At 37.4% G+C, this 15,270-nt stretch overlaps 1 protein-coding gene across 1 annotated transcript; it reads left to right on the top strand.

Annotated features, from left to right (window-relative positions):
- Positions 1-515: 515 nt before the first annotated feature.
- On the top strand, positions 516-15,065 carry Smp_170110 (high-density lipoprotein receptor (hdl); the record flags this gene model as incomplete). Its single annotated transcript, XM_018790584.1, has 9 exons — positions 516-668; positions 701-934; positions 4,440-4,711; positions 4,775-4,928; positions 6,910-7,221; positions 8,712-9,041; positions 10,233-10,508; positions 12,364-12,558; positions 14,760-15,065. 9 exons carry the CDS (start codon positions 516-518, stop codon positions 15,063-15,065), a joined length of 2,232 nt encoding a protein of 743 aa, XP_018646102.1.
- Between the last annotated feature and the right edge of the window lie 205 nt (positions 15,066-15,270).

The following is a 15,270-nucleotide window of genomic DNA, read 5'->3' as shown; positions in this document are numbered from 1 at the left end:
GAAAATACTTAAGAACTGGAGATGCGGCATTGCAAACTGTACTTTAGGGACATCTACTAGTCACCAGTGGCCAACTCTTAGAACTTAATACCAGTCGAAGTAGTCAAAGCAACATCCCTTACAAGAGGACACTTGGTGTTTTCTTGAGGAATGGGAACATTATTTCACACTTATTGGTTAATACGTCTACTAGTCCTATGTGTTTTACACAACTGAGGTGTTACTTGAAGGAGTCAGCGATCCATTCCTACCGGATGCGGAAGCTCGTCAACTATTTGAATCACCTCTCGTTCTGATGTATTTGGCAACATGCCTATCGAAACCAGATATTAATTTCCACCATACGCAAGGGATCTTTAATTGGGAAACTTTGGTTTTCCCTTCAAATAGTAAAAATTACTTCAGTGTAGAAATCTTTGTGCCGCGTTTTTAGGTACTGCACGCTACACTCACTTGACCTTGCGGGTCTTCTCAACGTGTTGGGTCCCGAGGGTGCTAGGTTTCGCTGAGAAGTTATGGAAGCTTGTACAGCAATTATGAGAGAAAACGTCGATTTGAGTTCACAACTGAATGAGCAAGACTTTCCTGCCCTTCCAAAAGCGGGGTTATCTCGTCCTGTCAAAGTCATAGGTGCTTTAACACCTTCCTACCAAGCTAAAACCACGGAAGTATGACTACGTCTGTCTACTAACATTGTTAGGTCTTGGAAATACCCTTTGAGGAGAGGCGATTCGTTAATAATGAAGAAGATAATATTTCAGCCGGTAGAAGATACAATGTTCAGAGTAAAATCTGTATGGAAATAGCAAGAGATACAAATGTCGAAATGAATTTGAACAGCTCCAAAAATCATATTTTGACGGTTGCTATCTCGGGAGAGCCAAGCAGAGTGGCTGAGGCAAAGAGAAGGGTGGTAGCTGAATTACAACAACAGGTAAGAGGATTGTAAGTGGTATTTTGTGTTAAAGCCTCAAAATTATGAATTGTTGTTGCGGCAAAAATATAGTTCGGTCTCATGTGTTAAATGGTTCGTATGGAGGTAATAATCTCCGATCAGTAATAGACGCAGTTCAATTTTAAACTTGTCTAGCTGCAAAAGTAGTTAAAGGTCACTGATTTAAATGTCTAAGGAAAAAGGGAAGACGGCAAGACATTGGCTTTGGAAAACCACACTTCAGAGTACGAGATTGGCCTAGGCGATAACCAGCAATAAATTCCAATTAATGTCTTTTTCATTTGAACTACTACCCGCTTCAATTGGTGCAAACATTGAACCATGACCTTATATAATCAATTGCAGCCTATCGATAAGTCATTAAACGATCTCAGAGGTACTAGTTTGATGTACTCATATCATGGGTTTTCCCGAAGTTTCATGTCGTGGCGCCGAACTGGTGAAATAAATTATCATGCTTATTTAGAAATAGTGTCATCTGCCTCAGTAATCGTCAAAAGATAGAAAAATAGTATAATGCCGCTTTATAAGCTGGTCCGCACCTATTGGTTATTTTACTTGCTTAGGAAGCCCTCAAAGGTTCGAATCGGTTTCAAACTGAGTGAATTAAAAGCAGATTTCATCCATTATGAAAAGCAAAATTACTATTGGAAGTAGTTCATTTTCGGGAGTCAGATTCCAAATATCGAGTTCTTCTAATCGGGTTAAATGACAACAGAAAGACTTGATTATACGAATGGAGCAAATTGATTGTCATTAGTTCTTCAACAAATGTGTTTCATTTTGACAGTTCAAGTGAATGACTGCCATATGAAGATAAAAAAAATACTTGGGATATTTAATCTCATGCTCTTCAGACAAGAATTAAACGTATACATCCTAATTATCTTTGAAATACAGCTGACAATCATATTGAATAAAAATTAAGAAAAATGCAGTATTTTAAAGACCCACAGTACTGACCGGTATGTTCAAGGTGCGGTATTCCAATTGCATTGAGGTTGGTCAAACCTTATCTGATGGGGTCGATTGGCTTTTCTGAAAGTAGCTTCCTATTTCCAAGGCCAACAAACCTAATTTCTTAGTGAAAACGATGCCCTCAGGTCTTGGCGTGCGGGCGTCGCACCAGGGGGCAGCTATACGTTACATGCATACCGGTAACACAAGTTTTCACTCATGCATCCCATGGCACACATATATGTATATTCACCCGCCTGAGTGGATGGTCACCGCTCCCATCAAACGTATTTGTTACAACTGACTCTCTTACGCATCAAATGCATATCACTGGTACAAAGGCTTTCGTACATATATTCCATGACATACACATAAGCATAAGCAGTCTTTCAGGGGAGGTTTATGGTTACGTCTCCCTAGTATTCGCTACCATATTTTTTTATTGTCTTCGTCCTGAAGGTTTAGACCGTTGATACAGGGCATAAAATTTTCAGCTTATGTTACTTATGTTAAACAGCGCGCGTACCATTTGCATAATCCTACATACATAAACCTAAGGTCCGAGGGCAAAGTCGTATTAATGACTACATAGGTGTGACAGCAGTAAGGTGTATCCTTCAGACAACCAGCATAACAGCGATGCTGCCTTCCTACAAGTAAGGGGGGGGGTTAGAAAAGATCGACCCTAAAAATGTACACCTCGCCTTATCCCACGGATATTCGGCTCCGGTGGTAAAGTCCCAACAAGTACGAAGCTAACATGAAAATTACTCAGAAAGAGGTGTGTGGCTAGCCTCAAGCAGTTGTCCCTTAGGCACTGTGGTCACGCTCTCCGGTCACTAAGATCGCCTCTGACCCAATTTCCTTTTCAGGTACCTCCAGAAGAACCCTTCCACGATGTCGGCAACCGAGAAGTGATAACCGCCTTCATACCTCTAACAGCACTCTAGATCACTGTATTCATAATCAATTTCCCTATTCAATTTCTATTATCCCTCCTTTCAACTCCAAACTTCCTCTATTGACTTCCTCCTTAAGTGTTACCATGGCCAACGATTCTAGTGCGCGAAACACTGTCCTAGGTCTACCAAAACCTCGCTCCAAACTACATATTGAAGCCTTCAGCGTACGGATCCTATGTCAAATCGGCCAGCAGGCCTCCTTGGCTAAAACCCTAGAATCTCGTACCATTAATGTATGCTGTGTCTCCGAAACACGCCTACATAATCCTAGTGTGGTCATCCACTTGACCTCACCTCGCCAAAACGGAGAGCCGAGGTGGCATGCCCTCCTTTTGTCTGGCGACCCGATGGTGAGTGTAGGCATAGCACTATGTACAAGGGCAGAACAAGCACTATTAGAATGGATCCCCGTTAACAGTCGTCTATGTACCGTTCGGCTAAACGGCTCCATAAGAACTCGGAAATGAGACTGACCTAGATGTTGCTTAGAAAGTTATACGAACAGCTGTAGAAACAGCAGTAACATCTTTTAGTGATTTAAACCAAAGGGTTACGAAAAACCGTGTATTTCTACTAAGTCTACTGCACTGATGGATTCTCACTTAAACTTAGGATAGGGAGTGAAGTAGTCGAACGCGTCGACAACTTCACTTATCTTGGAAGTCTGATCAGCCCTAATGGGTTGGTGTCTGACAAAACGTCTGCACGGATTCAAAAAGTTCATTCGACTCTTGCCAACTTACATCACTTATGGAGAAGGCGAGATATCCGTCTATCAATTAAGGGACGAGTATACTGCGCAGCAGTTCGCTCTGTTCTACTTTACGGCTGTGAAACATGGCCATTAAGAGTAGAAGATACTCGTAGGTTACTAGTATTTGACCACAGATGTCTTAGAAATATTGCTCGCATCTGCTGGGATCACCGGGAAAGTAATAATGAGGTTATACGCAGGGTATTAGGGAATGATGGTAAATAAATTGATGAGGTTGTGAATCTTCATTGATTGAGATGGTTAGACCACGTGCTACGTATGTCTGAACACCGATTACCACGACGGGCGTTGCTGACTGGTGTTGGGGATAGTTGGAAGAAAGTTAGGGGCGGCCAAACCAAAACGTAGCATCAGAGCTTGAAGTCACTAACTTCTAGTCTGAGTCATGTTGGTAGGTGCAGACTAATTGATTGGGGTCCGCGTGACTATCGTAACCAATGGTTGGAGACTCTGTGTGACATGGCTCAGAATGGATCAAATTGGCGTAGGTGTATACACTCGTTGTCTTCCCTTAAACTGTGAGATTAAAATTACTTTGTACCTTTCTTTCTACGAACTAATTCTTTCTCCTTGTATCACATTCTTATATGCAATCTTTTTCTTTATACATTACTACCACTAAAGTAACTGCTTCTACAGATTTGATGTTCATCTTGTTGTGCTAATGAAGTATGTCGACTTGAACCGATGCATGTATATGCCTGGTCCTACGTTGTAGCTGACTAACTGACTGGTTATCTGGTGCTTCAGCCCTCATTATTTTTAATCAAACCCAACCTTATTTTTCCAGGAAACTGTTCGAATTTCTGTTCCGGTTGAGTGTCGGGGTTATTTAATTGGTCGAAAAGGGGAGCGTTTACAAGAACTGGAGTCATCTACGATGACACGAATTAGCATCCCACCTCACAATGCTCTCGATCCAAATGTCGTCATTGTTACAGGTCCCAGAAGAGGGATTTTAGAAGCAGAAGGTCTAATATATGAAATTGTTCGCAAACAATCCCAACAAGCGTTTGAACGGCTTTCGATCCCAAAAATTTACCATCCTTTTATATGTGGACCGTAAGTTCATACTCATTATTATATTCAACCCGAATGGATTTTGACAAAAGTCTTACTTTATAGGAACAACCAAATTGTAAATGATCTGAAGTCTCGAACTGACACCAAAATCAACATTCCTCCTCCAAATGTATCAGTCGACGAAATAACTGTTTCTGGCAAGCGCGAAGGTGTTACACAAGCGGTTAAAGAAATTCAAGCAATATATAATGAACGGGTAAGTCTTTTTGAGCAGATGAGAGTATACTGATTCAGTATATCTGGTTTTATGTAGTCTCTAAAATATTTGAAAAATCCCCATATTGTGATTGGGAACAACATATATAAATGAACAATATTGTTTTCGATTAGATCCTCATCAGGCTTATGAACATAAAGACTTGGATTGTTGGCTCGAATTCCTATAGCTTCTGCTATGTGTAAGAGACGAGACCGAACCTCATAAGGAAATGTAGTAGAAATACGATAAATAGCCTTAAATGACTTATTTCTGTCTATTAGATGACCGCTAACGATTAAGTGTGAAAGAACCGAGCTGCGTATTGTCTTGACAGTACCTTTTCCTAACCACGAAGGTAGATGTTCACTAACTCTTTGGTTCAGTTGTCTGGTAGTGTGCCCAGTATGGCTTTCTCCACGGGAGCAGCTGAATTCGCAGATACACATAGAAGTGGCATAACCAGGTAACTTATCCTTTAGTTGGGGAATCACCATATATCGGGTCGAGTACGATAGACAGAGGTTGGCTGCATTAAACATTCTCTTCACTGCTCTAATCAGTCTATCACGTAGTACATCACCAGCTACATCTCCGTTGAATTGCAGCTTCAGGAAGAGAGGTTTCTTCCTAGCTATCGATATCACTATTTTCTTGTTTGTTACACACAAGTGTTTCTTCAGGAAACCTTGTGGATAACCCATTTCAATCGACATATTATGTATGAGCTCTAACTCCTTGTTAATTGTATCGACCGAGCATATCTTCCTAGCTCTATTTGCCAGACATTTGACTAGGTTTCTCTTATAGTGAAGGAGTACAAAGCTTAAGAAATGTGTGTACTGGCTTGATAAAGAACTTTTCCTATGCACACTTTTACTGATAGAACTGTTTGCTTTTCTGTGTAAGAAAACGTCGAGGAAATTTAGTTCCTCTTCACATGTAAATTTAATTGCTGGGTGTTTGTTGTTAAATAGTTCTGATAGTTCTTTCCCAATGTCCTGGTCAACAATAATGAAAGTATCATCAACGTACCGACAATAGAAGTCAAGCTTATCGATATCATCTTTGAGAGGTTCGTTTTCTAGTTTCGCAAGAAAAAAAATCAGCAGGGATAGGACCTAGATGTGAACCCATTGCTGTACCATTAATTTGCCTATAATATGTGTTATTACAGAAAAACTGCACTTTCATTGTACATTTCAGAAGTAATTCTTTAAGACTAACCTCGGGAATTCCAATATTGATTTGTTATTCAAGTAATTGTTAGCACACAAATTCAATAGTCTCAGTTAATGGCACATTGGTGAACAGGGAAGCAACATCCAGAGATATCATCCGTTTCCCATTTAAGTTCATATGTTCAACTTTCGAAATAAGATCGAGAACGTCTTTCACGCTTCTGTTGACGATTAGTTTGTGTAAGGGACCTAGGATTCGAACTAGATATGTGTAATTCACCTTACCATAAAACTGCAAAGTGGCTATATTTCAGTGTCCATATTTTTCTAATCATTGACCTATTTCCCATTATGTAATATTGATTCAAACATCTATTATTCCTATCACAACTAGTACACCTGTTATCACACTACTAATTTGTACTTTTCACTTACTAAGTTTAGTTATATAATCTATTCCACTGTTATCGTTGACACTTAAACTGCCTTGATTGGTTTAATAATTTCGTATATGCATATAAATATTACTGTATATTAGAGTAAAGACTGATGAGGATCTAATCGCTTATATATGTTGTTCTAAATCTGAAATATTTCCCCTTTTTCTCGGATGTGCACGTTATTATCCTTTTTTGTTTCATAAATTTCTTCCTAATGAATTGGTACATAATTTTGTATAAATTCTGAAACTAAGAATATGAAACATCTCAAGCACCAAGTTGATGATTAACAATATTTCTCCTCACATTTGACGACACTGTTAATTCGATCTTTTAAAATTTTGTATTTTATGTTTCCAGCTTGAAACTACGAAGACAATTACTGTTAAGGTTGCTAGATCACAGCATCGCATCATATTTGGTCAGCGCGGTTCTGGAATCGCAGATATTTTAGCTCAAACTGGTGTTTCTGTCGAACTGCCAGTGGATGATGGGAATGAGGAGATTGTTTTGCGAGGAAAACCTGAAGATCTTGGACGTGCACTCACAATGGTTTATGAACGGGCTCAAAGCACCATGACAGAGGAAATTGAAGCACCTAATCGCTTCCATAGACTATTAATTGGAAGAGGTGGTTCTAAACTAACAGAGTTACTGGAAGGATATAAACGAGTAAGTTTTATCCATGTTTCAGCAAAAAATTCAAAATATTTCCACTTAGTTGATTATAGTTTGATTTTTAGGCCTCTAGTACGATATACGGTAAAGCTCGGACTATTCAGTCCACACTTAACCAGTTAACCATTAGAATAAATGAGAGCATTCCTACTCTACGAATTTGAAAAACGTAGCCTTTCAAAGTTGGAAATGTTATTTTACTCTGTATTCGATCTTCGCTGTCAGAAAAGGACGGCTCTCATCCGGCGCCGACATTATGTAGGTAGTGCGGAGGTCCGGAAACGTGTTCAAACACAGCGGAGATGGTACCCACAAATTGTTGACCTACATCTTGTAACACACTATTCGTGACACTTAATTCCTCATGTGTATTTCGTGGTACCCATGTTTTAGTCTTAAAAATTGGTGTTTTTTTATAATCAGTGGCTACGGTAACAGTATATATTCTTATTCTACAAATAATCACTTAAAAACTATTAGTTCTTGATGCTGGCTACGAAGTTAATGACAATAACTTGCATAAGTATCTGGTTCGGGATCTTTCGGTCACATCACCTTAGTTTAGAAGAGGAGAGAAAATTTGGTTATCATTAGACGCTTATAAATTGGTTCTCTCTGTGACATTTATAAGTAAAACAGTAAACATCCTGCCTACAAGTGTGTAACTCATAAGTGGAAGTTCAAAAGTATGTGAGCTATTAGTCAAGAATGCAAGAAGAAAAGTGCTTATGAAGGATATAATCTCAACTCATTATGATGATATCTCAGGGGTAGTGAAGCATGTTACTGTTCTTCAAGTATGGTTGCAGTTAACAATTGACTATAAATGTGGAGATATTCGGACGTTAGTATGTATCAACTAGCACGATACAACTAATTATCATACCGTCAGTTTTGAGGTAGAGATTGGGAATGTGAGTGAAATACTGTGTAAAACAAATATGACATTATGCTGTTTCTGAATACTAGTCTTCTTTTGTTTTTCTGATTTCCTTGACCATGAGTTGTAAAAATGAAATCATTTAAAATGATGCCTTGTCTTTTATTGCTCATACATACACTAGAAGAAAACACTGTTCAAACTGCTGTATCGGGACTCAATCTTTCGCAACATATCATGAAGCAATGTTTCGGTGTTAAAACACACTTATTTTTCAACCCATAGTTTTCTAGCTCCAACCTCACTCCACTTTATATGGGTTTAGGAAGTTTACTGTTGTCACTAGTTCTCTCACTTAAGGCATGTCTCAAAACCACGTGCACAAACCTGTAGTTGGTTGATCAGTTGTGTCATGCATATGCTATAATCAGCTTGTACATTTTTTTATTTCTAAAACAGATTGTCTACGAATAGTAGTTTTCTAAAATTTCTTCATCTCTCCCTTCTTGGGCAGAAAGTGCTATAAGGCTTTTTTTATCTACAGTAACGTAGTTAATCATTGTCCGTTTATTAGACCTGTTAATACAATTTGTTACACGTATAGGTTCAAGTAAGCTTTGGAGATAACACTGACAGAATCTCTGTTGAAGGTCCTTGTGAAGAAGTCGAAGTTATTGTCGAGCGCTTAAAAAGTCGCTTAGCAGAGCTACAAGCTACTGTTGCTATGGCGACAGTAAAAGTAGATCCCAAGTACTACCGACACATAATTGGTAAACAAGGAGCTACCATTGGTCGTTTGCGTGACTATAAAGTACGTGTTAGACTTCCTGATTCAGATCGGGGTGATGCTTTCTCTGATGAAATAGTGATAGAAGGGGATCCAGTTGGAGTTGAAAAGGCAAAGCTCGAAATTCAGCAATTGGTGGAGAGACTGGTATGTATTTTCTTATTTGTAGAAGTATTATGTTTGTTTTTCATACAGCTTCATATACATATAATGAATATAAATCCAATTCACCTTCTATGCATCTGGTTTCGACTTTTTCAAGCGGAGGAAGTCTAATTTTGACTAGAAGTTTCTATGAAATTCTCAAAAACGGTTATAGGGATACTTATTTTATACAAATATGTGTACAACGCCCTTGAAAAGTGGGGAGGTCAGAATAGTGTATTAAAAAGCCATCAAGGATAGAGAACATAAAGTATAGCGGGAACTCAGTATGGAGAACTAGTTTAAAATAAAATAAGAAAATTAGTCCAAAATAAGTAGTAAAATCTCAGGTCTAATAAACAATTTTGGGAGATCTGGGTAGCCCTAACTCAATAGTCACGTAAATTGTTTATTAAACTGTAGGTTATATCAATCGTGTGATGGAAAATTCTATCATGAACCTATTTTTCTAATTAGATACTGTAATAATCCTCTTCTTATAAAGATCTATATAGTCTCAATGATGATCTAAGCCCCGTAGTCCAGCGTTGTTATTACTAAGCCTCTCAGATGACTGAGTCATCACTTCGACAAAAAACCTACAAACATTTTTCTTCGGGCGTAATGGTTCTGGTTACAACTAACCATATTGTATGTTTGAATTTTTAGACGTGAAAAAGTTATACTGGTTTGTATGTTGAGTTGAAGTTACCTCAGAATAATTATCTGTAACACAAACAACAATGTTGTAGGAAATGTGATGTTACTTCATGCTGTGTCATTGTGACATTAGTAATAATAATAGTAATATCCCACGAATTAAGAAAGATGAACATGTCATTTCGTAGTAAGAGGCAGTGTAGGGTGTATAGACATACAAAGTTCATTATGGTGTTTATGAAGTAAACATGTAAACATTTTGTGCAGTTTCGTCATACGTTGGCATACTTTTCTTTATATACTTGTTCACTACTCAATTCTGTATCTTAATTGGATTTACAACTTAACCATTATTGGTCTGTTCTCAATATATATCGTTCAAACTTGATGTATCTAAGTTGATATAATAATGTTTCATGTCTTTTGCTTTTCGTTACGTGCTGTTTTTACAAGCTAACGTCTCGTTCGGTTATTTACGAATCCTTTTTCTGTAAATAGGAACTTAAGATTGTTTCATCGTTTATACTGTTTTAGGAGAATGAGAAATGCAAAGATGCGATTATTGATCCTCATATCCAAAATTTGTTACGTTCAAGCATGAATGGGACTTCTTATATTCGTACCATTTACGAGACATTCCCTCAAGTACGCATTATATGGCCTGAAAATGATGCGAATGATTCCATGTTTGAAGAAAATCCAACTAAAAGTATTGTTCAACTAAGAGGTGATCGTCAGCAAGTCGATGCAGCAAGCGAAAAGTTAAACAAACTGATTAAATTAGTGAAAGAGGAGAACTATAGACAAGAGGTAGGATTAAATATCAATGTTCACGAGTTTAATTAGAAGTTTTCTTTTGATGGTATCGATATCTAAAATCATTCATCAATATATTGATTAATACAACTGAATGTCCTAGGTGTGATTCTTTGTAGTGGGGTCATGGATGCGCACTGCTGAGAAATCTCATACTTTGACGGATCAGCTGTCCAGTGCTTCCAGGTGTTCAATAGTGGTCTAGCTAATATCAGTTCATGATCTGATCTATGAATGTGATAAGCTTTGTTGGATGTGCTTATCCAGCTGACCAATGTTTGTTTAATATTTGTGCTGATTGACTACTGAAAAAGTTATCAATATCATGTCTGTTTAACTCCCTTAGTGTTGATCGAATTTTCTCGAGAAAGTTAAAGTGTAGCCGCTATTTGAGAGGACTTAACTTTGGGGCAGGTAAAGCAGTGTTTCAATCCGTAACTCGATGTGTTATAACTTGTGGCCTTGTGACCTATTAATATATGACGTAATGATACCACCAATTAGAGAACGGTGTATAATCGACCGAACCAATGACACATAAAACCTGCGCGAGCACTCCAGACTCTTTATCGGTCCTTCTTCCTGCCTATCCCTGCCTGTTAAGTCCAGAACACCAATCTCAGCCTCTGCGATATGAATCATATATTTCAAACATACTGGGTTTATGTACAAACTAAACAGACCACATCGTACCATAAAATAGTAAATAACATTTATACAAAATTTAGCCAAAAGTGGTTGTGAATGTGGGAGATAGTAATTGATAGACTGAGCATAACTCAAAAAACGGCAAATCGTACAGTAATGGTTTATAGGTCAAACTAAAGCTTGTAATAAGAGGAGCATAGATATACATAATCTAGCCACTAAATAGTTATACATTAAGAATATACGTATAATATTTGTCCATTAAGAGTTTTCAAAAGTTACCGTTCATAATTCTCGTCATGATATAACAGATGTTTTAAAAGCAAATACACAAACATATGAACCACTCACCCAGTTAAGTTACCTATTGTAAAATAGTTGTGAATATGCAATGATTCTGTAATGATTATTTGTCATCCTTCTCTCGCATATCATAATCTCCCTTATGGACGAGGAAGACTTGGTAGATAATTGTGTAAATTATCAACCTTTTTTATTCACCTCCGTCGTTTTCTTCACTTTTATTATTATCATTATTATTTAAACACATAAATATCGGTACAAGGAAGCACCAGATACATATGCACCGCACAAATCTCATTCGATTTGTGTGAGGACTGTGATACTGCCCAGGTGCCCAAACTGAAGCAGATGGTTTTCTTAGGGGGCCACACTCGGAGCCTTTGACCTAAGGATCTGATCCACAAGATAGTGGAGCATCGTGAGGAGATGCAGTCTCATGGTAGCCGGTTGATTCATACGCCATTTGTTCCCTCAGGATGCTGGAGCCCATGTGCACCATTGGTTTGGAATCAGGGTTTTCCAACTCCCCTAGGTGGACTTTTCGTGTCCACCAACCCGGTTAAAGCGCGGACATTCACTTTTTGTCCTCTCGATTTCGTAAACTACACCCTCGCCACGAGAAAGCAGTGAGTAGGACTTCTCTGGCAAAGGCTATATGCGCGTGTCCATGTGAGAGAATTTGGAGAGGGATAGCTGACTCTCACCACTCTCGGCCGCACAAGCGCATTTGGGGGCCTTATTTTCAAAAGCTGTACAATCGTATTTAGATGATATAAATAATGCGATGAGCAGGCTGGGACACAGACAAGGAGTTACTCATACGGTTTTTGGAAAACCTATTTGAAGCCTGGTGTGTATACATTTATATATTTATTCGTTTATTACTTCTCATCCACAGATACATATTTTCAAAGAGATACGGTCTAGTTTCCTTGGACGTGAATATCCAAGAGTGCGTAAAATTCTTGAAGATACACAAACACGTCTGCAAAATCCTAATGTCGGTTCTAATCCTGAAATTTTCACTGTAATTGGACGAGAGGAAAATGTGCGTAGGGCAATTGAACAGTTAGAAGAACTACAAAAGAAACTGGTTCGTTAACCTTTTTTTTCTTTCAAACATTGATAAATTAATAGTCTCACCGTATGAATTCAATATTTAAGAAAAATCGTCTGTTCATTGTTTTTGGTAAATTGAATTATTTTGTTTGTGTATACTCCAGTGCTCGTAAAAAATAATAGTACTCTAAAGTTGATATTCTAATCATACCTCAATTTTATCTTATTTTATAGTATTAAATTAAAAGTTTTGGGTATGATAGACATATTCACTTTAGATTTTGTCCCTGTAAGTTTTGACTTTTTTACCAGTAATTTTTAGCAAACGTGCTCTGATAGTTTCTTACGGATTTATCCACTTACACCCGTTACCCCTCGTGAAGGAGCATAGGCCGCCCACCAGCATTCTCCATCCAACCCTGTCCTGGGCAATCCTTTCCAGTTCTTTCCAGTTAACATTCATCCTTTTCATATCTGCTTCTATTTCCCGGCGTAATGTGTTCTTTGGTCCCCCACTTTTCCAATTCCCTTCCGGATTCCAAGTTAGGTTTGTCTCGTGATGCAGTTTGATAGTTTCCTTAATGTATGTCCTATCAACTTCCAACGTCCTTTCCTAATTTCCTCTTCAGCTGGAATCTGGTTTGTCCTCTCCCATAAAACGCTGTTGCTGATAGTATCCAGCCAGTGAATGTTGAGTATTTTGCGTAAACAACTGTTTATAAATACTTGTACCTTCTTGACGATGGATGTAGTAGTTCTCCATGTTTCAGCTCCGTACAGTAGAACCGACTGTCTTGACGTTCGTATTGAACATCCTCACTTTGATATTGGTTGACAGTTATTTTGAGTTTCATATGATCTTCAATTGTAGAAATGCTCTAGAAGAGCTACAGGCGGAGTTGGATTTATCCCCAGTAAATGTTTTTTCCACAAGTTGCGTTCGATTTCTGACATGGAAACATTTTTGATATATTCGAATTGGAAAAGGAGGTTTTCTTTTAAATCTTGTAAAAATTTAAACGTCAAATAAATTGCTTCATGAATCCGAATTCATCTCCAGTTTTAAAAATAGTGTATTGTGGTAAAGACTTTGCGTAATCTATTTCTCCAGAAAGGCATTCTTCATTTCAAACAATCTAGAGTGTTGTTTATGTACATATGCACTTCAAATCATTGTTAGAGAATAGATGGAATTTGGCTAGGAGTAGAATCCAGGACTCACATTTTGTCCCATTTGAGAATCATCAGCTGGATGTAGCTGCATCATAGAGTTAATATTCACCCCAGGACTCAAAATCATTGTCGTTCGCTTTAAATACCATCGATTTATCGACTTAGCTACCGAATCCGGATCGCCATTCACTTCTGCAATTGGTATGAGTGTTAATTCAATTTAGAATGGTTTGAATTATCACGTTGTTGATATTTTTTGGCTGAAATTCGATCAGTCTTGGTCGTGATGTGTGCATCCTATGCGGATTGCTAACCAAGACTGATCGAATTTCAACCTAGTGATTTATGTTATTATTTCATAAATAATCTTACCCCCATCAATAGTAGTTGCAGTGAACTTTTCACTCATTATCCACTTTAGTCTATCATCAATATTATTAATACCATTGTTATCATTTTTATTATTGTCATTATTATTACTATTGTCATTACTGTTAGTGGTTTGTGTATAGTTAGTTGATCATATTTGTCAGTTTCTCTGTCCTTTTGGATTGATTCTCGTCACTGGTCATATTACAAACAATCCTTCTGGGTCTCTTTCTATCAACCCTTAGATAAACAAATACGCACAAGTTATGCTCGTGAAACTAAATGATTTTACAATGTGTTTAGTCTAAAAACTGGTCAATGGATCTGTTGTTAAATATCTTCAAAGGAACATAAGAATTACCTTAAAAGTTTTACACCATAGACTTCTAAAGACATCCGATGAAACCCGGGGTGCATTGAAAGGCCGTTTATCCATGTTCGTAAACTTAAGTATGCTATTGCATGTAACTGAAAATTATTACCAATCCAAAGTTATGAAGTACATATAATGTGGGTGTTAACAATCCAGGTACAAAGGCACCAAAACTTAATCCACCAGAATTACAATAGATGACATGAAAGAGTTAAGCATATTTTATAATACAAACTTGAAATATTTGTATAAATTCTATTTCCTATCTTGTACATTATTTATTCTGTTTGTTCTATGTACATTTTTTATTTATTTCAAAGGCTACTGTTAAAGAAGTAACTGTTTCTATACCATCAGCTTTGACAACTAAATTTGCTGGAGATCAAGCTCCAAGTTTAAGATCAATTTGTGAACAGTGTGAAGGAGTACATATAAGATTTGCAAATAATAATAATAAAAATACTAAAGGACAATCAAATAAATTAAGCCATATGGAAATAATTGTACTTGGACCAGAAAAAGAAGTTCAACAAGCATGTGCATTGTTAGATCTACTCAACGCAAGAGTATCACAATTATGTGCTGAGGTAAGCTTGACACAGCTAAATAAACAGAATTATCAATGACCATTTCTCATAAACGAAAAAAATTAACTTATAATAAATATGTATTTTCAAGTAACCAACGGAAGAGAAAATCAAATTAAGATGATACAATTGTTTATGATGACGCACGATACGGTTACTAAATACCACGAAACTAAAACTAATAAAATCAATAAAAACCAGATATAACAGATGAGGACAAAATACGAGAAATATGTACAAAATA

This window comes from Schistosoma mansoni, assembly GCF_000237925.1.
Source record: "Schistosoma mansoni, WGS project CABG00000000 data, supercontig 0049, strain Puerto Rico, whole genome shotgun sequence".
In the NCBI taxonomy this organism is placed as follows: Eukaryota; Metazoa; Platyhelminthes; class Trematoda; order Strigeidida; family Schistosomatidae; genus Schistosoma; species Schistosoma mansoni.
The sequence above is the reverse complement of the archived record's forward strand: the minus strand, read 5'-3'. Positions and strand labels throughout refer to the sequence as shown.